Raw genomic sequence first — 25,745 nt, 5'->3', positions numbered from 1 at the left:
TTCTTTCAATGCTGGTTGCCGAGATACAGCCTCTTTGAGCATAAATTTTGACGATATCTCAACCTTTTTTTTCGATTTTAATATTAAAAACTTAACCTTTAATGAAATTGTCTCTTTTGAGCATTACAACATCCCCTTTAAAAATGTGAAACTAAATTATAAATAAAAATAAAATTATTTTTTATTGAAAAAAAGCATAAAATTTAGCGAAAGTTTCATAATTTTACATTTCAAATAAAAACAATATTTTATAAGTTATCGTATGTTGAAAATAGTTGAGACATTTTAATCCTACTAATGTAAACTGAAATTCGTAATTTTATCACTTACCGGAAACTCTTATAGATCATTCACCCTAACAACATTCAGATTGACTAACATAAACTTGTTTGCTTTCATATAACGATAACTTTATTAAAAATAAATGTATTTATATTCCCATAAATTATATCAAATTTACGAAGGTTAGAGTAAAATAGCCCCTAGGTTTCCGTACTCATAAAACATGACAGTCTAATGAGTGAGTCATGCTTACTTGTAATCTACTTTCATTTAGTGAACATATGTATTCTCATCGTGACATGCCAATTTGTCCATAATGTAGTTCTAGCCTAGCTGCTGCTTCACCTATATGAAATGAAAGTATGATTCTTGAACCAATAACGGCCAACATAGGGCTCAAATCGCGAATTGAGCCTACCACTCTAAAAGAGTCTGGGTAAAAAAAAACATTATTTTATCTGAAAATCCTTAATTTCTGCTTCTTGAGCTGTTTTTTGTCAACGAGAAAAAAATAAAGTTTAAATGTATTAAAAGCAAATTTACCAACAGTATTTTGCACAAATAGTTCGCAACCTTTAAATGGGATAAACATCTCATCAACTCAAACATAGTAGACAACCATCACTACAATATCCAAAATGTTGCCTACTAAGCATGAATGACTAAGCGATAATGCTTGATTCTTTGTAGCTGAAATGTTTACAACTGTTGGTCTGTACGCCTGATCTTTAATATATCATGGACGAACCGCAATCTATGCGTATGAAGATAATACCACGAGACGACGTCGCTAACCCATTCATGACGTCACAAACAACTTTGCTGAATGATTTGGCTTTTTCGGCAACCAAAAATTGTCTAGCGGTGAGCGAGTTAGTCTACGAGTGTCCGCCGGCAATTGAAGACGACTTTTTTATTGACCATGCGGTCGTTGGTTCTGTGTACAGCCTTCGTGGCCTTATTTAGTGGAAATTGTGTGTATTCTGCAAAGATTCTGGGAGTATTTCCAACTCCTTCAAAATCACATTGGATTCTCGGGTCGGCACTTATGAGGGAACTTGCCTTGGATGGTCATGAGGTACGGTAGATCGTGTAGGATGGTTGTGATAAAGTTAACTTTTATTGTGATTTAAGGTCACGGATGTCAGTCCATTCAAACTTCCGAATGCACCGACAAACTATCGACATGTGGAACTCGAAACCGATAAGGAACTCTTCAACAGTAGGTTGCACCGCCACTGTAAATTTCAACTACTAAAAGCATTCTTCCGCAGATATGGTGAATAAACTGTTCAACAATCACAACGTGAACCCCATTCAGAAAATGGTCACACTCTACACAGAGGTGAACTACTTCTCCAACAGTACCTTAAGCTCCCCCAATGTTCAAAAGCTGCTCCATTCCGGTGAAAAGTTTGACCTCCTAATCTTGGAAATCTTCCTGGATCACGCCTTGCTGGGTATCGCTGACCACTTTGGTTGTCCCGTGATCGGAATGACCACCCACGGAGTACTGGATTGGATCAACGTACTGGTGGGAACCCCCCAACCTCTGTCCTACGTACCCCACGTTCATCTTGGCCTTACACGGTGGGTAAGAAGGGGATTATTATGCAACTTGCATGCACCTCGGAAATTCCTCCAGGAGGTTGTTAGGGGGACTATTCTGAGTCAGAAAAATCGATTCCAAAAATATTCTATCGGTGAAAACTGATTTTATCTCGATTTGAAGTTAAAAAACATAATATATCACCTAAAACCTCAAATACGTCGAAAATCTCGGTCTAACTCTGGACAAAGAAGTTAATTTTCATCAAGATATCAATTCTTAGTTCCCAAAATATAATCCTGACATAGTACACCTTAAATCGGTCTATCACTTGAGTCCCAGCGTCATCAGGAGGTGTAAAATAGTGTTATTTAAAAAAAAATATTTTCAAAAACATGTTTTTCAAAAATGTAGATTTTTTAGGCATTTTGGCCACTAAAGCGTTTATTTTCAACATCATTGGCGTGTAGGCCAGATCCTTGCGCATGTTTTGGTATATATAACATTGAATTGACGCACTCTGGAGCTCAGGCCTTCAAAGTTTTGAAATTTTTCAAAAAACGGATCAGCAGAAAAGATAGGCGACGCGCCATTTCATTTTGCTCAAAACTTCAATGTTATATATACCAAAACATGCGCAAGGATCTGGCCTACACGCCAATGATGTTGAAAATAAACGCTTCAGTGGCCAAAGTGCCTAAAAAATCTACATTTTTGAAAAACATGTTTTTTACGAGTTGAATCCTATTTAAAATTCAAATGCAAAGCGACAGCTCCTATTAAGTTCAATCAAGCTCATATTTGGGATTTGAGCTCAGTACGCCCACCGGAACCAGCCCCTGAATGCACGCCAAAAAGTAATTTTTGTTACATCCTACTGAATATGATCGTAGTAGCCTATTATAACAGGAATGAGTTAATATCGAAGAATTTTGAAAATTGGCAGCAATTTCCCCACTAAAATAGACATAACTTTACTGAAATTGGATAAAATGTCATACTTTATTCTGCAAAATTGTTCTTCATTTTGTTTGCAACAATGCTACAAACTTAGTTTTTGAATTCAGATATGACAGTTGATTTACCAGAGCAAATTGAAAATATTTTTTTTCTTCAAATAACACTACTTTACACCTCCTGATGACGCTGGGACTCAAGTAATGGACCGACTAAAGGTGTACTATGTCAGGATTATATTTTGGGATCTAAGAATTGATATTTTGATGAAAATTAACATCTTTGTCTAGAGTTGGACCGAGATTTTAGACGTATTTTTGAGGTTTTAGGTGATATATTATGTTTTTTAACTTCAAATCGAGATAAAATCAGTTTTCACCGACAGAATATTTTGGGAATCGATTTTTCTGACTCAGAATAGTCCCCCCAACAACCTCCCGGAGGAATTTCCGAGGTGCATGCAAGTTGCATAATAATCCTCTTCTTACCCACCGTGCTTACGGACCGGATGAACTTTTGGCAACGATTTGGCAATGTTATGTTTGACGTTCTGGATAAGGCACTGCTGGCGTACTACTTTCATCCCGTTCAGGAGAAGCTGTATCGGGAAGCGTTTCCCAACGCAGGCAGGTCGCTGGATGAGATGATGAAGCACTCGGTGTCGGCAGTGCTGGTCAACAGTCACTTTAGCATTAGCTTCCCACGTCCGTACGTGCCGAATATGATCGAGATTGGAGGGTTCCATGTCAATAGAAAAGTTAATCCACTGCCAGAGGTAAGAGATTTATTTTAAAGCTTAACAGTGCACTTAAGAGGCAGTATTTGTAGATTCTGCTCGGTTTGTTCTAGAGCTCGTATCGAGGTGCTCCGATTCGGATGAAACTTTCAGGGTTTGTTTGTCTATACATGAGATGAACTCATGTCAAATATGAGCCCTCTACGACAAAGGGAAGTGGGGTAAAACGGGCATTGAAGTTTGAGGTCCAAAACACATGAAAAATCTTAAAATTGCTCGCATTTCCGTAAAACTTCATCAATTCCAACTCTCTTAGATGCATTCGAATGGTCTTTTGAAGCACTTCAAAATGTGCCATAGACATCCAGGATTGGTTTGACTTTTTCTCATAGCTTTTGCAAATTACTGTTAAAAATAGATTTTTTTAAAACCTTAAAAACTTTTGCCAACAGCCTCCAACACCCATACTCCCATAGGTCAAAAGTTAGGGAATTTCATGGACTATAAGCCTACGGTATTAACTTTTTGGCCAATCGCAATTTTTCTCATAGTTTTACGATTTTTCTAGAACCAACATTTTACAACGTTAGTTTTTGCCCTGTAGACCAAGAAGACGGCACTTTTTGGTCTCAATTTTGTCATATTCGGAATCCTCGGACAATTTTACGTAAGTTAGAAGTATTGGAGTTGTAATATTAATTTAAAAAATAATTAAATAAAACATTTTTGAAAAAAGAAATAGATCTTATTTACCCTATGATCAATACGTCAAATGCTGTATCAAGTAGGCGAAAACTTGTGTTACCCTTAATCCGACAAAATTCTAAATGGGTAATTCTCTACCAACTCACACGAAATCGGGAAAAGTTGCCCCGACCCCTCTTCGATTTGCGTGAAACTTTGTCCTAAAGGGTAACTTTTGTCCCTGATCACGAATCCGAGGTCCGTTTTTTGATATCTCGTGACGGAGGGGCGGTACGACCCCTTCCATTTTTGAACATGCGAAAAAAGAGGTGTTTTTCAATCATTTGCAGCCTGAAACGGTGATGAGATAGAAATTTGGTGTCAAAGGGACTTTTATGTAAAATTAGACGCCCGATTTGATGGCGTACTCAGAATTCCGAAAAAACGTATTTTTCATCGAAAAAAACACTAAAAAAGTTTTAAAAATTCTCCCATTTTTCGTTACTCGACTGTAAAAATTGTTGGAACATGTCATTTTATGGCAAATTTAATGTACTTTTCGAATCTTCATTGACTCAGAAGGGTCATTTTTTCATTTAGAACAAAATTTTTCATTTTAAAATTTCGTGTTTTTCCTAACTTTGCAGGGTTATTTTTTAGAGTGTAACAATGTTGTACAAAGTTGTAGAGCAGAAAATTACAAAAATTTTGATATAGAGACATAAGGGGTTTGCTTATAAACATCACGAGTTATCGCGATTTTACGAAAAAAAGTTTTGAAAAAGATACTTTTTGCGTTTCTCTTTGTTTCGTCGTCCGTGTCTATCGCGGGTGACCATGAACGGCCATGATCGATGACGACCAACTTTTTCAAAACTTTTTTTCGTAAAATCGCGATGACTCGTGATGTTTATAAGCTAACCCCTTATGTCTTTATATCAAAAATTTTGTAATTGTCTGCTCTATAACTTTGTAGAACATTGTTACACTCTAAAAAATAACCCTGCAAAGTTAGAAAAAACACGAAATTTTAAAATGAAAAATTTTGTTCTAAATGAAAAAATGACCCTTCTGGGACAATGTAGATTCGAAAAGTACATTAAATTTCCCATAAAATGACATGTTCCAAAATTTTTTACAGTCGAGTAACGGAAAATGGCAGATTTTTTAAAACTTTTTTAGTGTTTTTTTCGATGAAAAATACGTTTTTTCGGAATTCTGAGTACGCCATCAAATCGGGCGTCTAATTTTACATAAAAGTCCCTTTGACACCAAATTTCTATCTCATCACCGTTTCAGGCTGCAAATTATTGAAAAACACCTCTTTTTTCGCATGTTCAAAAATGGAAGGGGTCGTACCGCCCCTCCGTCACGAGATATCAAAAAACGGACCTCGGATTCGTGATCAGGGACAAAAGTTACCCCTTAGGACAAAGTTTCACGCAAATCGAAGAGGGGTCGGGGCAACTGCTGTGTGAGTTGGCGGAGAATTACCCAAATAATATTTTTATTAATTCTAAATGGCATTTTTTCCAATCAAATTCAAAATTCCAACACCTCAATCTAATGTAAAATTTTCTGAGGATTCCGAATATGACAAAATTGAGACCAAAAAGTGCCGTCTTCTTGGCCTACAGGGCAAAAACTAACGTTGTAAAATGTTTGTTCTAGAAAAATCGTAAAACTATGAGAAAAACTGCGATTGGCCAAAAAGTTAATACCGTAGGCTTATAGTCCATGAAATTCCCTAACTTTTGACCTATGGGAGTATGGGTGTTGGAGGCTGTTGGCAAAACCCAAGTAACCATCCAGCACTTAAACCCGGTCACTGTTTGGCCCTTAATGCGCTTTCACAGCTGCGAGTAAAAGCTAAACAGTTTTTACTTCAGCACTAACAGCTACTATAGTGCTGAATAGTGGCCGCTTTTGGACTTTACTCGGCTGGTTAAGTGCTGGCCTCGACTGTTTCTGTCCACCCCTGCGGTAAACGTAAAAAAAAGCGAGAGCAAAAGTGTATCTATCTCCCTCTTCCCCGCCTTTTCCCTACACACTCTCAATTCTATTTTTGGTTTGCCCACAGCTGCTTTACCGATTGAGTTATTTTTGTAATGTTTGTTTGCTGCTTATTCCAGAAGTGATGAAGTTGACGTCGCCGATGTGGTGGTTGTTCCTGAGCCCGTGTCCTCACGGCTATATGAGGAGTCGTTCTATGATGTGATTACAAGGATTCATGTACTTCATATGAATGGACATATACTTCTTTTTATTGAAATTTCTTGACATCACATAAATGCTTATAAAACTAATGTCTCCATTTTAAATGAAAGTGAATTTACTTTATTTTCACATTTATTTGCCAAGCACGTCACACGAAAACCAAAACAACTCCCTCCCGGTTTAGGGTAGCAACCTAGCTCATTCTCCGTTGTTGCCGATGACGTCATGCGGGTCATAGCCTTCGACGGTGCATCTGAATCTGTCCTGAAACTCGGTGCCACTGCCTCTTGCAAATTCCGGACTTCTTGTGGGCCAACCGCTGAAGCAACACCCGAGCGGGACTCGCGGGGACGGCTGCTTGAAGTTCTCCGTCATTGAGACGTTGGATTATTCTGTAAAAACTGAAAACGTATAATATAATAGATGAAAAATGGAAAAAATATCTGATAATATCAGAAACTTACATGATAAAACACCTAAATATATATTAAAAAACGTTACTTAATCCACCTTAAGGTGGTTGGTGCCTTCCTCACATTAATATAATGTTGATAGGGTTGATAGTTGATAGGAAAGGTCTATTGATTACGCATCTAAATCAGTTTCAAATATTTGAGATCCGCCTTCATAAAGTGCATAATTAAAATCATGAACATAACTTTTGACAGGGTTGTCAGATCTTCAATTTTTTGGGTTCGTTGAAAAGGTCGAATGACAATTTTTTGATCAACTTCCCACCTCTCTGATCCCACTTACACACATACATTTGCTCAGATTTTGGTCTTGAGTAGGTATGTATACGTGAAGGTAAGTCTAGGAGGTCTAATTAAGAAGTTCATATTAAATATGAAATTTTCAAGTGATTTTAAAGCTTTCCGCAGTAAGGTGAGGAAGGCAACGCTGGCCTGACTGGAGTTCGCATCTATTTGGACGACATTTTGGTTGGCGGCATCTACACAACCTGCTCGCTGTGCTCGAGCGCATCCGTGACTACGGTTTCCACCCCAGCTCTCCAAGTGTCGGTTCTTCATGAACGAGATCAAGTACCTATGCCACGTGGTCAACAGCTTAGGTATCCGCCCCGATCCAGCCAAGCTCCAAGCGATTTCCACGATGCTGCTTCCGAAGAACGTCCCAGAACAACATGAGTAGAGGGTGACGAGCGGGAATTCCCGGGAAAAAATTCCCGGGAAATCGAACATTTTTGGACCTCTCGATTCCCGGGAAATTCTGTCGAGACTCCCGGGAAATTTTAATCTAATCTAATCTAATCTAATCTAACCCTAGCGCAGCCAGTCTTTCGAGGGCATCCTGGAGAATGCCTTAGGTTGATTAACGCCTAGCATCTTCTTGTCATTATTAACAATTGCAGTGCCCCAATGCAATAAATTGCTTTGAAACATCACAAACGTTAAAGCGGCCAGGCCAACTGCGTAAAGTTAACCGCAAAGATGATTCGTTGAATTGGATTGAGTTTCAACACGAGTGTTTAAACAGCAATACAGTTCTGAATCTACAGGGGAGGAAGAAACGTGGGGATCCCCCGCTCACGTTCCTGTTAGTTTGTGTTACGAATCGTTGGGAGCCACCATGCTAAGAAGTTTTGGTGCTCCGGGACCCTCGGGGATGGGACATTGTATTTCCACAGATGCCCAGGACACTATTTGCCGTGGTTTAAGCGCCACAACTCGCTCTCTGTTGATGAGATGGAAAGACATTATTTTATGGAAGAAACATTGTTTTATTCACATAAATTATGCAAGTTTTTGCCAAATTCAACAGATAGGACATGATACTGAATTTAATATTACGATGTTTTATCACAATTCGAAAAAGAAAAGGACTTACCATATCAACAATTCAAGGCCCGCACTGAAACCAAGGAAAAACTTACCACCAGAAGGCACCCTCTTTAGCCTCTACCGTTCTACATTATTTTCGCCCTTGCCCTCGGCCGAACAGAAGACACTTTCTTGCCATGCATCGAACGCAGCACTAAGCCGGCTCAACCTCCTCTGATATTGTTGAAGTTTTCCACTGCATACCAGCCTAGTTAAATACTCCAACCAACACAAACTCGATCCTACATGGCGCACACCTCTTCGCATGATCTTGATCCAGCAATCCCTTCCTTTACACACAAAACCCAAAAACGTCAACAAAAGTTGTCCTGCCCTGCAGGAAAGTGAGTTCACCGAATGACACTTGCACGACACGTTTTTTTTGCAACGCGCCTACAGCACCGCCATGGAAAAAGGAAGAAGAAGACACCGACACCGCTACTAAAGCATTTTTCAAAGAAATCATCCAGAAATCCTCGATTTTCACATAACTTTCACTTTCCCGAGCATCCATGCTTAACTATTCAACATTAAAATGTACAACCGATACCGGAAACTATCGAAAACACGAAGAAATCACGAAAACTCGAAGCCACACAAAACAAACAACTGCACGCGGGCAATGTTGCCAACCGGAGCCCGAGACTCCCGGGAAATTTTAAACGTATAAACATTGAAGCAACATTTTATGAACTAATCAGAAAAACAATTCAAAAATGTTCAAGTTCGAATAAACCAATGCTTCTCTAATCTTTTTATTCAGAAAGTGTAAACTTTAACTTGTCAAAAATTCCAATAACTCTAATTGAGAGAAGCCAAAAAATGTGGACCCCAAAATTTACTTTAAAACATGCTTAGCAGTTACACCCCAGAAATTAAATCTAATGTTTTATTTTCAAATAATATTCCTTTAATTTTTTCTAAGAGATAGAAGCTTAAGTTTGATTTCCATATCTTCATATCCATATCCATATCGAGCATAGAAATCCTCATAATCTAGTTTTTTTGTGAACATTCGGGTTTTCCTGATAAATATAAATATTTCTTCAATGAATATTTACAGTTAACTTTAAATAAAAAATAAAACTTGTTTAATTTGTTGTTTTGAGTCGTTGTTAATCATAATGCAAAAATCCGGATACTAGGAAATTATATATTGGCTATATCAGTTATTTTAACAAAAACCTAACAACAAATTCATGCAACACATTTGTTCCACTTTTGAAAAATCACTTAGTGTGAATTAAGTTTAGTAGACATTTTAAACTCCAATTTTGAGTCTTAAAGAGCTCAAGAAACGATTGTGTACTTGCAGACTCAGAAAAAAAATCAAAAGGTTGATATAGTTCCTCAATATAATGAAGCTACTTAAATTAACGTTTCATAGAATGAGTATGAATTGATTGTAAGTGAATTCATTGAAAAGAAACAAGTGTATTACTATTCATTTTAATTTTTTGGCACAATGGGCAAAGTAAACAAAAATCTCCCGGGTCCCGGGAATTCCCGGGAAATGGCCAAATTCAACTCTCGATTCCCGGGAAATTGAAAATCTCGAGAATCGTCACCCTCCAAACATAAGCCATCAAGGTCGTGCAACATCGTAACCGTTCGCTCACCCCCGCCGAGAAGAACTATGGACAGATTTAGAAGAAAGGTCTCGCACTCGTGATCGGTGTCACGAAGTTCCACTCCATGATCTATAGCAGACACTTTACCCTGTAGACCGACCACAAACCTCTTCTCTCAATCTCTGGCTCGAACAAAGGTATCCCAGTCCAATCAGCGAACCGACTGCAGTTTTGAGCCATCATACTGCTCACCTACGACTTCTATGTCGCGTACATCGCTAAGGATCAGTTTGGCTATGCGGACGTTCCCTCTCGTCTCATTAGCTAGCACAGCAAAGAAGACGACGATCGCCGCAATCTCGTTGGATGACGAACTCGAAGTTTGTATCAACTCGTCAGTCAGCAACTTCCTGGTCACGCACGCCCTGTTCCCGAAGGCTACAAAGAAGTCGAAGTCGATGCCAAATCAACATTTGATCTTCTGCCAGCTCCGTTCAAGCCGCCGAAGCCCACTCCTGCAAGCATAAAGCAGAACGCTGACTTCGACCGGAAACATGGAGCTGTTGAAAGGTGTATCGCGACCGGTAACCTAATCTTAGCATAGTTGTTACTTCCCAACGATTTTACGTGGGCGCCAGGGCAAGTGATCGAGAAATTCGGCGGGGTGAACTACGTCATCAAGCTCTCCAACCGTCCAATCAAGGTCGCTAACGCAGCATCGGTGTAAGCAAAACCCGGCACGCTTCCGCTGGACAACTTTGGGATCGAGTCGCAGCCACTGCCGGGCGGAGATTTAACGTTCCTAGCAGAGCTCCGGATCGCTACACTCTGGAAGGGAGATGTTGGGTTTCCATAGAACCACCAGCCGTTCCGAAAAATCGCGACACACTGTGCTTTTTGGTAGCAAAGCCAAGTCGATAGAAGCGCGATCAAAGTTGTAGAACCTACCTTTAGTTTTTCTTCATAATTCTAATTGCCGTCTAGATAATAAACGTTATTTAATTGTCAGCCGTGCATCGTTTTTATTTCTTACGACTTTGTGGCCGCTCGTTTTGTTCGCGCTCCCGGGTACACAACAAACATAAACATCAGTTTGACGTTTGTGCAGCGACGCAGCAAGGCCAAATTCGCGGAAAAAATATATTGCAGACTTTTTATCACCAAGCATTCTGTCATACAGATGTGATTCAAATGTTTTTTTCTGATCGTTTCTAGAAATTGATTTAAAAGATCATTCCTAGTAACACATAAAACCAAAATATATGCATTTTAAAATTCATGTGATTTTTAAAAGTGCCGTAATCATCAAAATACAGTCTATTGCAGACTTTCGTCCAAGTTAATACAGACTTCTCACGAAGCAAAAGTGCCAAACTGTGGCAACCGGGCGATACGCATGCTGCGCGTCTCTCGCGCGTTAGCAAAAAGACCCGGTCTTTGAGGTTATGCAAAAATCACCCTTTTTTGTAGCTACAAAAAAACTTTTTCGTGGCATAACTTTAAAAGTACTTCACTAAACAGAATAAAATTTAATAGGGTCTTAGGGGACCCCAAAACGAACAGAATAAGGTGGATCCGGCCAAAATCGGTTCAGCCAGTTCTGAGATAATCGTGTGGAAAAAAAATCATGTCTACACACATCCCCACAGACATTTGTTCAGAATTTGATTCTGAGTCGATAGGTATACGTGAAGGTATATCTAGGAGGTGTATTTAAGAAGTTCATTTTTCGAGTGATTTTATAGCCTTGCCTCAGTGAGGTGAGGAAGGCAAAACAATTTCTGTACAAAAAAAATCCTGACTGTGTGACTGCAAGAGTGAGCAAGAAGTATGTTGACTCTGGTACTCTCTCTTTCACACTTCACTCAAAGTCAGAATCGTGTTGCCAGTTTGATGGAAATTTTTAGAAGTGTTGCTAGTAGCGGCACTTAATCAGCATTATCTTAGCTTTTGACAATGCTAATGATTTAGTGCTGATTTGCATTAAAAAATGCTTTTGGAAGACTAATCAGCAATAGAATGCCGATTTATTGCTATTTTATGACTTTTTCAAGTGCTGGATGGTTACTTGGGAAGTTATTAAGGTTTTAAAAAAATCCATTTTTAACAGTAATTTGCAAAAGCTATGAGAAAAAGTCAAACCAATCCTGGATGTCTATGGCACATTTTGAAGTGCTTCAAAAGACCATTCGAATGCATCTAAGAGAGTTGGAATTGATGAAGTTTTACGGAAATGCGAGCAATTTTAAGATTTTTCATGTGTTTTGGACCTCAAACTTCAATGCCCGTTTTACCCCACTTCCCTTTGTCGTAGAGGGCTCATATTTGGCATGAGTTCATCTCATGTATAGACAAACAAACCCTGAATGTTTCATCCAAATCGGAGCACCTCGATACGACCTGTTTCACATCGGTGAAAAACTCGCTCTTAATTTCTGCTATCTTTTGCTTCGATTAATTTAATTTAATTGATGTTACGTGAATAATCTTGGAAAATCTCTACAATGATCACAAACATGGATAATTTAATGAGAAAAAATAATTATGAAAATGTTTCAAAAATGTAACCTTCAATTATTTTACAGAACATCCGCACCTTTATCGAAAACTCCCCAAATGGCGTGATTTACTTCTCAATGGGTTCGAACCTCAGACCTTCCGCTATGGAAGCTCGTAAGCGTGACGCCCTGCTGAACGCCTTTGCCAAGGTGAATCAATCGGTAATCTGGAAGTGGAACGACGACAGCCTAAAGCTAGACCCGAGCAAGTTCCTCATTTCCGACTGGCTGCCCCAGGACGACATCCTGGCACATCCCAACGTGAAGCTGTTCGTAACGCACGGGGGTTTGCTGAGCTGTACGGAATCGATCCATCACGGTAAACCAATTGTGGGAATCCCGATCTTTGGCGATCAGCAGCTCAACATGGCACGCGTGGAGCAGTCCGGCTGGGGCTTGCGGGTCAACTACGTAGATCTGGACGAGGAAACGTTCAGCAATGCGTTGACCGAAGTTCTCGGCAATGCCAAGTAAGCATGAGCTGTTCGCTTGTAGGCTGCGTCTAGAGAGATAATCGTTCTTTCTCCCCCACAGATACTCGCAGAACGTCGAGGCAGCGTCCAGACGGCTACGCGATCAACCACTGCCACCGATGGATATGGCCAAGTACTGGGTCAATTACGTGCTTCGCCATGACGGAGCAAAACACCTCCGGTCGCCGGCTCAGCATCTAAACTTTGTCCAGTACAACAACCTTGACGTGTACGGGCTCGTCGCGCTGGTGTGCGCCCTGCTGATTTTCGCAGTGAAGCGGCTTGTGCAAATACTTTGCAGCTGTTTTCGCAGTGCGCCACAGACTTCGCAACGGGGTGGAAAGGGCAAGAAGAAAAAGAACTAAAAGTGGTCCAGCGCAATACTTTTCCGAAATACCAAGATACCTCAGGATGATAGTTCATTCCTAAACGTACTTTTCCATAAATCGACAATAAATAACAGATGCTAAGTTGGCAAACAACCACCTTCGACTGCGTGTATGCTAAGTACCGGCTTATAGTAAAGATATATTAATGCTCACATGTGATTACGTTCGGAACATTTTGGCGCCGCGTCCGTTTAGTGAATCCAGGCATTAGCAATATTGCTGAGTTCCTCTCAAATTGTTATCATTAGGTTGTGGTGACGTTTTCGTTCCCACTAGTTAATTCAAGCAACTGTTTTTTTTTCTCTCTGGTGGAAATGCTCAATGTTAAAGAAGAGAAAAATTTACGGTTCTTACAGGAGTGAATTCTGTAATCAAATGTTCCTAATAAGATTCTTCTCAACATATCATAAATCAGTTCTAATTGTCAGTTCGTTTCGTTCTAATTGTTCTAATCTACAAAACGCATTTTGAAGCTTGCCAAAATATTGTATGGTTTAAGAGAAATCGACAAAATAGAAAGCCTAAAGCCACCGCCTAACGAAAAATACTGCACTAAAAAAACATGATTCTCCAAATATATTGCAGTAAATAGGGGTATGTTTTTTACAACCTGAGATGACAAGCTATTAATAATTTACTAAACATCCATCCATCCAACAAACAGAAAGATTAACCGAAGCTGATCAATAATACTAACAAATAGAACTCAAACAATTTTGAAATATTTGATTTGTTCTCCCTAGTATTTTGATAACTACATTAAAAAACAAACAGCAATTATTTTTGCAAAAGTTTGCAATTTTACTGCCTAATTATAGTATTTTTGTAATATTTGTGGTAATGTTTCCTCTGGGTCATTTTCTGCCAAATCACACAGCAGTTGCCCCGACCCCTCTTCGATTTTCGTGAAACTATACTCTAAGGGGTACTTTTGGTTCCTGATCACGAAACCGAGGTACATATTTCGATATCTCGTCTGCTGTGTGCTATCTTTCGACTAGGACCATTTTGGTCGAAAATGAGTTAATGATGACGTTTTGCTATACTTAACAAACACTACAAGATGCTTTAACCTGATTTAGGGAACTCGCTTCCGTTTCCCGGATATCGCAATACACACTTGTGATATAGACCAATTTATCATCAAAATGTTCGTGCACACTTGTGACACGTCATACATGTTGTTGGAAAATGTGGAAAATTTTTCTTGTTTTTCACAAACTTATGTTGATACACACTTTCTAAAGGCAATGCAATCTTTTGTTTTTTTTAAATATATATATTAAGTCGGTTAAAATATTGTTTTAAGCCTACTTTAGTTTGTATGGAAATTCTGTGCACACTTGTGACACGTACCGTCAGTGGGGGTGACTATGGGTCAAAAAACGATACACCTCTAGTATTTTCTTAATAACAAAAACAATTTAAATAACATCGGAAATCTTTCATCGTAGATTTGTTCTTAGATAGTTTACTAACATTTTCCCAAAATATGGTGGATTTTGATGAACACTATCTTGAATGCCAATAGTTTGAAAATTGACCCAATCTCATCCCTTAGAGGGGGTGACATTGGGTCAAATGAAACTAAAATGATGCTCAAATACAACGATATGGTAAAAACAAGTCATCCAACAGTGTTCCTTGTTCGAGGGAATCGTATTGACACGCTACAATGTTTGAAGTGGAGATTTTCAAACATTTGGGTAGTTTTCGAGCAATTCTAACAAAAATATTAGAAAAATGATTTTTCGAGAGGTCATTTTTGGCCAAAAACGTACCCCAACTTTAGACAGCTGCCAAAATAACAGGATTTGTTCTAGGAACGAGATTTTTTCAGCGGAGTCATCTTAAGATGTCCCCTACACAACCCTTTCAACAGAATTCATTTTCATTGAGAAGAACCTGAGAAATGGTAAAATCCGTAAAAAATCACTTTGACCCAATCTCACCCCCCAGACCCAATGTCACCCCTACTGACGGTAGTATAATTTTTCTTTCGAAACACACTTGTGACAAGTGCTTTTCAGATTTTTGTTTGCATAATTTACTGTATCTTTTAAATGTGTAACTTTTGTCTTGCGCGGCCTTAGAGTTACATGCTACCAGGCAAGGGCATCGAAGCATAAAACTCAGTGAGGGTTGTGGGAGGTCCGAATGACTCCCAATTTCTCTCAAGGGTCGGCATGCGCTCATGCTCACGAGGCAGGAAAACACAATGTGTCGCTTCAAGATAAACTCCTCGGTTTATTCTCTGACGTCACTTTATTACACCGGCTTCCTCTTCTACCTGACCTCCTATCCTTTCCCACTATCCCACTTCCTTACAGGCTACCTCCTACCTCGACCTGCTTCTTCCCGGATACCGTGGGTGGATCTTCTGCTGATGTGGGGCCCCTCAGCTAAGCCTGCCGCTGCTCTGCTTCCGGATCTCCGGAACCGACCTCCAGCCTTCTCGTTCTGCTGCTCGCTGGCCTGGGGGGTAGACGTTGAACTCGCCGGCGTCCCGGCGTCGTTGTGGTTGCTGCTGCAGACTTCGCTGTCCCCTTCGTGTGCCTGTCCCTCGCGCCCTCGAGTATGGTGACGGACTCGAGCTTCCACGTCACCGAAGTTCCGTGGGAATTGCCCGGTTTCCGGCGCTGGGTTTGAGTCGTGGGACAGGTCTTTCGGAACCAGGTGGTTCTCTGGGTGGCTTGCGGTTCGGGGGGGTTCCAAAATGGAGGACGCAGACGATCTAGCGATGTCGGCTAGTCGCTGCTCGTCGATACCGCAATTGACGACGGTAGACGGTGACGCTAGCGGTCACGGATGTTGGGTGGAACCACGACCGAACCGGGGAATGTTCCGTAGCGAAGCTACGCGAACTTTAGTCCTAGACTAAGGGGTTCTGGAGTTCCTGGAGTTCTCGCTTCTCCCAGTCTCCTCTGTCCTCCGTGAAGTCCTTTGACCGCTTCCTGGCACTGGCACTTCACAACACTCCGTCGAGCTGTAGTCGAAGATACGACGGCTTTCGCGACTTATCGCACTTCAATATACCGGGCAAAATGGCCGATGAAAATCCGGGCCTCACCCCGTGAACCTCTGATCCGGCGAATCCTGGAAAACCCGCCCATCATCATCATCAGTTTCGCCACCCCCAATGGCCGCCCATTCGTTGATCCTCGGCCCTCTGGTGGTGGCTAGCAGAACTGCTCCTCTTTATAGGCGCTTTAGTACGGAAATGGCTGCGTCCGTACACGGGAGACATAAACCGACTCGTCTCACTATCCACGAACACACGCACTCCCCTGCCTCTGTGTCACCGAAATTCTCCCACAACACACCCACTGGTTACAAATGGTATTAGCAAACTAGTTGAAACATGGAGCGTTTGTTAAGCGATAGTATACGAACCGATTGCTTCAAATAGTTTTGAAAATATTTATCATCAAACTTTAAAAATCGATTTTCTCGAATAGTACTAAATGGTCGTTGTCACAAGATAGCACACAACAGACAATCTCGTGACAGTAGGACCCCTTTCATTTTTCTGGATTTTTACTAACACACTTTTTTCAGTGATTTGTAGCTCGAAACCGTGAAAAGATAGAAATTTGGTATCAAAAAGACTTTTGTGTAAAATTGGTGCCCGATTTGATGGCGTACAAAAAAGTTTTAATAAATAAAATGGCTGACATTTCCCGTTACTCAACTGTCAAAAATCGTGAGGCATGCTTTTTTATGGGAAATAACCCAGAAAGGTCATTTCTTGACTTTTTTTTGATAAGGTCCTATAAACAAATGTAAACATTGAGTGTATCCCTTTCAAACCTTATGTCAAAGTTCATCGGAGTAAGCGGGATACACTCAATGTTTACATTTGTTTATAGGACCTTATCAAAAAAAAGTCAAGATTTTTTCATTGAGAACAAAATTATTCATTTTTAAAATTACTGTTTTTTTGTAACTTTGCAGAGTTATTTTTTAGAGTGTAACAATGTTCTAAAAAGTTGTAGAGCAGACAAAAACAAAGAATTTGATACATAAATACGAGGGGTTTGTGTAGGTTACCCGGTATTCTGCACAAATTATCAGAATTTTACAGAAAAATTAAAAAAGCGACAATTTTTGAACGGTTTTTCTAATTTTAACCCCTAAAATTCAATCGTGTGCTTTTGAAAGTATTTTTTTCGGAAAGTGTAGCCAATTTTGCATAAGAATGACCCTTTGGACGATTGAATGAAATATTCAAGTTGTTTAAAAAAAATAATAATAATAAAAATAGATTTGCCGAGTTAGAAGAAAACGACGAGTGCTGAAAAAATCGTTTGTATTTGTATGCATCAAGCATACAAATTTATAAAATATAAAGAATAGAAAACTTTTTATTCAAAGTTGTTATGTTAAAATAGTAACTTTAAATAAAAGGCAATTTTGCTAACATTAAATTAGGTGATCGAGGTGCAAAGACGCGGACCGTGATGGAACAACATTCAATCATTTGTGTCTGAATGAATCTTTATGGCAAAGAAATCAAAATTGATCATTTGAGCTCAACAAAAGTAAGGTAAAATTAAAAAGACAAAAAATTAAAAAAATATTCCGCGCTGCTAGCAGGATTAACCCATCGGAACTCCATAATTACGATTCCATCTCGAGTCTCTCTCACTGGCGGGCACCTCAAAAACCATTGATCGACCAGAACCTGCCGGCACTCACTCGCGACTAGTCGTAGTGAGAGGACACGTAAGATTTCGCGCGCCGGTTTTAATATTTATTCGCGAGCTTTTTTTTGCTTCTGTCGTAACGCACCCTTTGCAACAAAAAGGGTTAAAACAGCTGGCTTGAATTTGTTTATGTGAAAGTTCTTTTTTTTTATTACATTGAATAGAATATTTTGTGTGTGAAAATGTTCTCGTCGTTGAGTTCATACATCTGGGGCTCTACGGAAGGATCAGCGTGAGTTCCAAGAGAGGGGTTTCAGCAGTTGTTTAGATTGACATCATAATGGTTTATTGTTCAAACGCAATGCAAAAAAAAATACCCGACCAAAAACCGGTTCAGCTTAAAATCAGCTAAGGTCAAAGAGAGGTACAATTATAGTGCGAATCGTTTCACAAGAAGAATGGTAGAAGCCGGTTTGAAGACTTCTCAGTTATACATCAACAGGACTGATGCGAAAAAAAAAGTGTGCAAAAAGAGAATTGAATTGAATGGAATTGTTTTGCTTTGAAGAATAGTTTGTAAACATTAAATAAATGTGTACATTTGTGATTCAAGGTTACCCGGGCAGTACATGCCATTTCAATAACAAATACTATTAAAATAACAGAAAGTGTTATGGAATCTTCCATTCCATTTTTGCATAAGAGTTCAATAACAGTTTATGTTATCATAACGAAATTTGTTGTTGGTCTGATATTGGTTGAAAGCCAAAGCAACTTGGGAATAACATTTTTTGTTATGGAAGAATAACGCCAACTGTTGTTATTGGGATGATCGGATTAGTTGTTAAAATAACAAAAAATAATAACAAAGATTTGTTCGAAGAATAGCTAAAAATGTTATTAGTCTGTTATTTAATCATAACGACGAATAACAAATTTTGTTCTAAATAACATAATATGTTATTGGCCTAGTATTTTCAAGTATCAAAATATGTTATTCCCAAGTTATTTCCGTCTGCTCGGGTGTACAATATATTGCCTACAAATACATGTATTTTGCATGTGCAATCTTCTGAAACTAAGATAAGTGTTTTAACTTTTTTCGTAAATTTTTGGATTTTTTATATTTGTAATTTTTGCATTTTCTCAATATTTCATCGTCGCCATTTTGGCCGCCATCTTGGAAAGTGTTTTAAATTTGTTGATTTATCAAATTGACATTATTATTGAAAGTTTCATAAAAAATAAAAGCTTCAGGCATATAAATTAGCCTGAGATTGTAGTATCAAGAGAGCTGTAAAAACATACGCAAAAAAGGCTAATTGACAAGACATTCGTTTAACTTAGGTAGCTATAAAAAGCATGAATCCAGCAAATTAGTAGCGACTAAACTCTAGGTGCAGCTGTTTAAAGCGGTGAATTCTAAATTCAAAGTGATGCATCGCACGGTTATCTTGATTAGAATATAAACGCTAATATTATCACTTGACGCTAGCCTTTAGTCAATACAACTAAACTAGTCACCAAACGTGATCAACTCTGTTGTTTACGATTTCAGCCCCCTTGAGGAAGCTACTTTTACCATCAACGGAAAGTCTTACACTGGTGAGTACACCGCGAACTGAGTGCATTCTCTCACCGTCATACAAACTCACCTGTGCCATGTGTGTGACTTATATCTGATCGTTACAACGCAAATTTCAACAGCTAGTTTGAATGTCTGTCGTTAATAACTGCAATTAAGCTGCGGCCACCCTATTAAAATGCACTCGGGGTTACTTCATGGGAGTCTCGTTTTGCTTGTCTCTTTGTGAACCTTAGTTAAGCCCAACACCGTACCGGTTGACACCTCGCTGAACACCTTCATTCGAAGCCATGCCCACCTCACCGGGACCAAGTTCATGTGCCTGGAGGGGGGTTGCGGAGCGTGCGTGGTCAACGTCAACGGGGTGCACCCGGTGACCAAGGCCAGGACCAGCTGGGCCGTGAATTCGGTGAGTTTTGTGGACGTTTCGGCTCTCTCGCTTACTCACTAACCTCAAAACCAGTGTCTCTTTCCGGTGTTTGCCTGCCACGGCATGGACATCCTGACGATCGAGGGAATCGGCAACAAAAAGGACGGCTACCATCCGGTCCAGCAGCGACTGGCGCACTTCAACGGAACCCAGTGCGGGTACTGCTCGCCCGGCATGGTCATGAACATGTACAGCTTGCTCGAGTCCAAGAAGGGGCAGGTTTCGATGGAAGAAATCGAAAACTCGTTCGGAGGGAACATCTGCCGTTGCACCGGATATCGACCGATTTTGGACGCGTTCAAATCGTTGGCCGTCGATGCTGACCAGAAGCTGGTGGAAGCGTGTAAAGATATTGAAGATCTGACCAAGACGTGCCCGAAAACGGGAAGTCCGTGCGCGGGAAAGTGTCGTGCGGGGGGCAAGGTTGAAACCCAGCAATCGCTCCGCATGGTCTTCGATAACCATTCAGAGTGGCACAAAGTGTTCAACTTGAATGACATTTTCGCCATCTTTGAACAGATTGGAGAGAAGCCGTACATGCTGGTGGCTGGCAACACTGCTCACGGTTAGTAGATCTATCCCAAAAATGGTATTGCAGTTAACCTATTGAAATCCCAAACCATTTCAGGAGTGTACCGTCGCAGCGAAAACTTGCAGGTTTTCATCGACATCAACTCGGTCGAAGAGCTGCACGCGCACTCGTTGGGAAGTGAGCTGATCGTGGGGGGAAGCGTTTCGCTGACGGAGTTTATGGCCATCCTTACGGAGGCGGCAACGAAAAACAACAAATTCAGCTACTGCAACGAGCTCGTCAAGCACATTGATCTGATCGCTAACGTGCCGGTGAGGAATGCTGGAACTATTGCGGGGAATCTGAGTATCAAGAATCAGCACCACGAGTTTCCGTCGGATATGTACTTGATTTTGGAGGCTGTGGGCGCGGTTTTGAATATTGGTAAGTAAATACATTGATAAGGACCCGCACCCACAGTAGAAATCCGATAGAATAGCTCTACCAAAATTAAATGGAAGAATAAACCTCTCGCGGGTGAACCTCCACAAAATTGTGTTCATTTGTTCATTGAAACAGTTCATCCCATTGAGTGGCTTATATTGGCAAATGACCATCTCAAAGTCAACGAACTTTGGTGGCCGATACGGCAAAGGCGCAGCTCGATATGTCAAAGGTCTTGGGTTCGAGACTCGATATTAGGCACTTTTTTTTAGTTGATGAACTGTTTTGAAAATGAATCCATAAGAATAACGCTCTCGTCAATCTCGGGATTTATCCTCTGTGTCCGTTCACAGTACCTTTATACTACCAGATCGTGTTCTTTATTCTCTCGGATGGCGCTGCCCATCTGTGGGTGTAGAGCTTTTATGATGCGGTTTTCGACGAATTACTTTTTCTTAAAACGAAGTGAAATGCCGTGAGATGAAATACCCTTTCCAATCTTTAGGTGAGATATTTAAGTTTCTACACCCAAAACTGGGCAGCGCTCGTCCGAGAGAATAATGGCCTCGAGTCGAGAGAATAGTGGTACCATTCACGGACACAGAGAACACAGCTCGAGATGGGCGAGAGAATTATTCCCTCGAGGTTCATTTGCAAAAAATTTCATCCGCTAAACAAAAGTAGGTATCGACTACGGGAATCGAACCAGAAACCTTTGGCAGACTTAACCAATGCCTTAAATGCCTCGGCCACCACAGCTTGTTGACTATGTCGATGTATGACACTTGTTGGAGATTTATTGATTCAATTAACGAATGAACACATTTTTTATGATGGTATGAGTTGGTAGCATTATTCTCTCGATTTTGGCACTGAGCCCTCAATAAATTTTGAGCGAACGATTCTGTCGACTCTGAATTTTGGGTTTTAAGTTCTTCGTCATGATGGTTATGCTAGTAGCATTACACCGCGCTTTTTTTAAATTGTCTCATTTTTTTTTGCATTCATTGCATTAATTGAATTTAATAATATGGAGGACAATCACAAACTCAAAAACTATGAAGATAATATGTATTCGTGAAGATGGATCTACAAGGCCTCATAAAGAAATTCTTATTTCAGTCGAATCCGGCGGCAAATCGTCCAGCGTCAGCCCGAAGGACTTCGTCACAATGGACATGGGCAAGAAGGTGCTTAAAAACGTAGTCTTGCCGGCGTTGGATCCATCGGTGTACTTTTTCAAATCGTTCAAAATCATGCCACGTGCTCAGAACGCTCACGCGTACGTGAACGGAGCCTTTCTGCTGCAGTTGAACGCGGGCAAAGATCGCGTCGAGAGCGCCCGGATTTGCTTCGGTGGGATCAATCCCGATGTAATTAGGACTTTATACTTTGTGTAGAACTTCAAACTTATGGGCATTTTATTTCAGTTCACCCACGCTACAGCTACGGAGGGTGCCTTGGTTGGCAAAAACATCTTCGACAATGAATCCATCCAATCAGCGTTTGCTACCTTAGCCGGCGAACTTAACCCGGACTGGGTTCTCCCAGACGCTTCCAGCGACTATCGCAAGAACCTCGCCATTTCGTTGTTCTACAAGTTCATCCTGAGTATCATTCCCGAGGGTCAGTACGCGCTAAAGCCCGAGTACAAATCAGGAGGCACCGTAATGGCTCGTCCACTATCTTCCGGAAAGCAAACCTTCGACACCATCGAGAAGAACTGGCCTCTCACCAAGAACGTCCCCAAGATCGAAGCCCTTGCGCAGACAGCCGGCGAAGCGCACTACTCGAACGATCTTCCCCCGCAGCCGGGTGAGCTGTACGCGGCGTTCGTGCTGGCCACGCAGGTGCACTCCAGGATTGCGAAGCTGGACGCTGCTGAAGCGCTGGTTTGTGTTGGTTTAGGGGGAGGTTGGGTTATCTAAAGTTCATGGTTGTTTGTATTTCAGAAAATGCCCGGAGTTGTAGCGTTCTACTCCGCGAAGGACATTCCTGGAACGAACAACTTTATGCCGGCTGGACTGGGCAACCAGGACGTCGAGGAGATCTTCTGCAGTGGAGAGGTTCAGTTCCACGGTCAACCGGCGGGAGTCATCGTCGCTGAAACGTTCAACCAGGCCCAACGGGCAGCTAAAGCGGTCGTGATCACGTACGAAAAGATTAACAACAAACCGCTCTATCCGACGCTGAAGTCTGTGATGGATAAAGACGTCCAGGATCACTTCTTCGACGTTTCGTTCGATAAGAAGGGCAAGGGTTACCGAGTTCAGACGGCAGTCACCGCAACTAAAACCGTCAAGGGACGCTTCGAGATCGCCGGGCAGTACCACTACACGATGGAAACGCAGACCTGCGTTTGCGTACCAATCGAGGACGGAATGGACGTGTACTCTTCAACGCAGTGGATGGATCTGACCCAGCTGGCGATCGCCGAATCGTTGAAGCTTCCGATGAACAGCCTGAACATGTACGTCCGCCGACTCGGCGGAGCTTATGGAGGCAAAATTTCACGAGCAACCCAAATCGCATGTGCTTGTGCCTTGGCGGCTCACTTTACCAACCGTACGGTTCGGTTTGTTCTTCCGATCGAAACTAACATGTCCGCGATCGGTAAGCGGTACGGCTTGATCAGTGACTACACCGTTGATGTGGAGAAAAACGGCAAAATCACCAAGATGAACAACCACTACGTTCAGGACTACGGAGTATCGTTGAACGAGTCCGTCCAGGATGCAACCACGGCGTTCTTCAACAATTGTTACGACGCCAAGACGTGGAAGGTCGTCGGAAAGGCGGTGAAAACCGACGCTCCCAGTAATACCTGGTGTCGGGCACCGGGAACAACCGAAGGCGTAGCCATGATCGAAAACATTATGGAACACATTGCGCACGAAACCGGACAAGATCCGCTCGAAGTTCGATTGGCCAACATGGCCGCAGACAACAAATTGAAGCAGCTGCTACCGCAGTTCCGTACCGACGTTCAGTACAACGAACGCAAGCGAGAGATCGATAACTTCAACGCCAAGAACCGCTGGAAGAAACGTGGAATCGCCATCGTCCCGATGCAGTACTGGTTGGAATACTTCGGCCAGCTAAATGCGATTGTTTCGATCTACGCTGGCGACGGAACAGTATCGGTTACGCACGGCGGTATTGAGATGGGACAAGGCATGAACACCAAGGTGGCACAAGTTACGGCCTTCGTCCTGGGAGTCCCACTGGAGAAGGTCGCCGTGAAGCCTTCGACGAGTCTTACCTCGCCAAATGCCATCGTCACCGGCGGTAGCATGACCAGCGAAGCTGTTTGCTATGTAAGTTACTTCGAAATCAATTCTTCAACATTCATCTAACCCACCATCTAATCTAATCCCCAGGCCGTCAAGAAAGCCTGCGAAATGCTGCTGGAACGCATGAAGCCCATCCGTGACGGACATCCGGACGCCCCGTGGGAAATGATCGTCAAGCTGTCCTACGTGAAGAACATCGATCTGTGCGCCGAAGCGCAGTACAAGGCCGACGAACTCAAGGGCTACATCATCTGGGGTCTCAGCTGTGCCGAGCTCGAGGTGGACATCCTAACCGGAAACGTCCAAGTCAAGCGGGTGGACATCCTCGAAGACACCGGCGAGAGCATGAGCCCGGGCGTGGACGTCGGTCAGATCGAGGGAGCGTTCGTGATGGGCATCGGGTACTACCTAACCGAAGCGCTGGTGTACGACGACGCATCGGGAGCGCTGCTGACCAACCGCACCTGGACGTACAAGCCGCCCGGCGCGAAGGACATTCCGATTGATTTCAGGGTCAACTTCCTGCACGGAAGTGCGAATCCGGTGGGAGTGCTACGTTCGAAGGCTACCGGAGAACCGGCGCTCAATATGGCGATTGTGGTTCTGTTTGCGCTGAGGAATGCGCTGCGAGCGGCTCGAAGTGATGCCGGTCTGCAGGACGTCTGGATTCCGCTGGGATCGCCGACAACGCCGGATCAGGTGTTTATGGCGGCAGGGAATAACATGGATCAGTACATGCTGAATTGAGGTCGTTTATTGAAACAGTGATAATTTTTAATGGTGCTGGAATAGTTTTATAATTGTATAATTTTCAAAATAAATTGCATGCTTGATTTAAGGCAAAACTTATTTTTGAATCTGGTTTATTTAAGAGAAAACACTAAAAAGCAAATAATTTCTAGGTAAACAGGTTTTGTTGTAACCAGACTCGTTTATCCGAAGTCTCGATTATCCGAAGTTTTGATTATCCGAAAGTATGTATAGGACTTCGGATAATCGAATCATGGCCAAAAAAATTGCTCTTCGTATTATTTTAATTTCTTACTTTTAGCATCAAATTCGAGTTATGCGACCCCATTTAAGTCAGATTAGAATTGTCGATTGCCTAATAAATTTCAAAATTAAATTTTTCAAAATTTTACCGCCGCCATTTTGGTCGCCATGATGGATTTAAAAATGCTAAATCACTTTAGCGTAGTTTGGTCATACTTAAGCTCGACAATAAAATATAAGACAATAACAAAAAAAATTGTGATTTGATTATCTGAAGTTTCGATTATCCGAAGTGATATTTTTCCGAGGTCTTCGGATTATCGAGTCTGGACTGTAATGGGAAATAAGATTGTCCTGGAAGAGTGACTCTCCGTAAAACCTTAAATAAGTTTTCATATGGGTAACACAATTTAGAAGACTTTATGGCATGGTTGGCTTATGCATTCAATTTAATGTTACTATTTAAAATGTATATCTTATAACAGCAATTCCCCACGAAAACAGCATGGAAAAAAACAAAAGTGCTCGGATCGGGCTCAAATTTTTTCTGGGGGTTCCCTGGCCGAAATTATTAGACCCGTATTTT

General features: G+C 41.4%; 2 protein-coding genes across 2 annotated transcripts; both read left to right on the top strand.

Annotated features, from left to right (window-relative positions):
• Positions 1 to 1,176: 1,176 nt before the first annotated feature.
• LOC120424637 (UDP-glycosyltransferase UGT4-like) lies at positions 1,177 to 13,665 on the top strand. Its single transcript, XM_052710967.1, has 6 exons — positions 1,177 to 1,360; positions 1,417 to 1,504; positions 1,557 to 1,863; positions 3,284 to 3,563; positions 12,423 to 12,865; positions 12,930 to 13,665. Exons 1-6 carry the CDS (start codon positions 1,205 to 1,207, stop codon positions 13,231 to 13,233), a joined length of 1,578 nt encoding a protein of 525 aa, XP_052566927.1. The 5' UTR covers positions 1,177 to 1,204; the 3' UTR covers positions 13,234 to 13,665.
• A 4,363-nt stretch (positions 13,666 to 18,028) lies between these two features.
• On the top strand, positions 18,029 to 25,013 carry LOC120424648 (uncharacterized). The gene is made up of 9 exons (XM_039588818.2): positions 18,029 to 18,195; positions 19,462 to 19,508; positions 19,725 to 19,897; positions 19,952 to 20,483; positions 20,547 to 20,873; positions 21,996 to 22,246; positions 22,304 to 22,765; positions 22,826 to 24,190; positions 24,254 to 25,013. Exons 1-9 carry the CDS (start codon positions 18,146 to 18,148, stop codon positions 24,911 to 24,913), a joined length of 3,867 nt encoding a protein of 1,288 aa, XP_039444752.2. The 5' UTR covers positions 18,029 to 18,145; the 3' UTR covers positions 24,914 to 25,013.
• Positions 25,014 to 25,745: the final 732 nt, after the last annotated feature.

This window comes from Culex pipiens, chromosome 3 (genome assembly GCF_016801865.2).
Source record: "Culex pipiens pallens isolate TS chromosome 3, TS_CPP_V2, whole genome shotgun sequence".
Taxonomy (NCBI): Eukaryota; Metazoa; Arthropoda; class Insecta; order Diptera; family Culicidae; genus Culex; species Culex pipiens.
This window is presented reverse-complemented; position numbering and strand designations above follow the sequence as displayed.

Excerpts from the sequence above, each read along its gene's own strand:
- LOC120424637 (XM_052710967.1), top strand. The coding sequence starts at position 1,205 with ATGCGGTCGTTGGTTCTGTGTACAGCCTTCGTGGCCTTATTTAGTGGA. Across the intron at positions 1,361-1,416 it reads TTGCCTTGGATGGTCATGAG|GTCACGGATGTCAGTCCATT; the intron begins GTACGGTAGATC and ends TTGTGATTTAAG. Across the intron at positions 3,564-12,422 it reads AAGTTAATCCACTGCCAGAG|AACATCCGCACCTTTATCGA; the intron begins GTAAGAGATTTA and ends ATTATTTTACAG.
- LOC120424648 (XM_039588818.2), top strand. The coding sequence starts at position 18,146 with ATGTTCTCGTCGTTGAGTTCATACATCTGGGGCTCTACGGAAGGATCA. Across the intron at positions 19,509-19,724 it reads CAACGGAAAGTCTTACACTG|TTAAGCCCAACACCGTACCG; the intron begins GTGAGTACACCG and ends TGTGAACCTTAG. Across the intron at positions 22,247-22,303 it reads TCGGTGGGATCAATCCCGAT|TTCACCCACGCTACAGCTAC; the intron begins GTAATTAGGACT and ends ATTTTATTTCAG.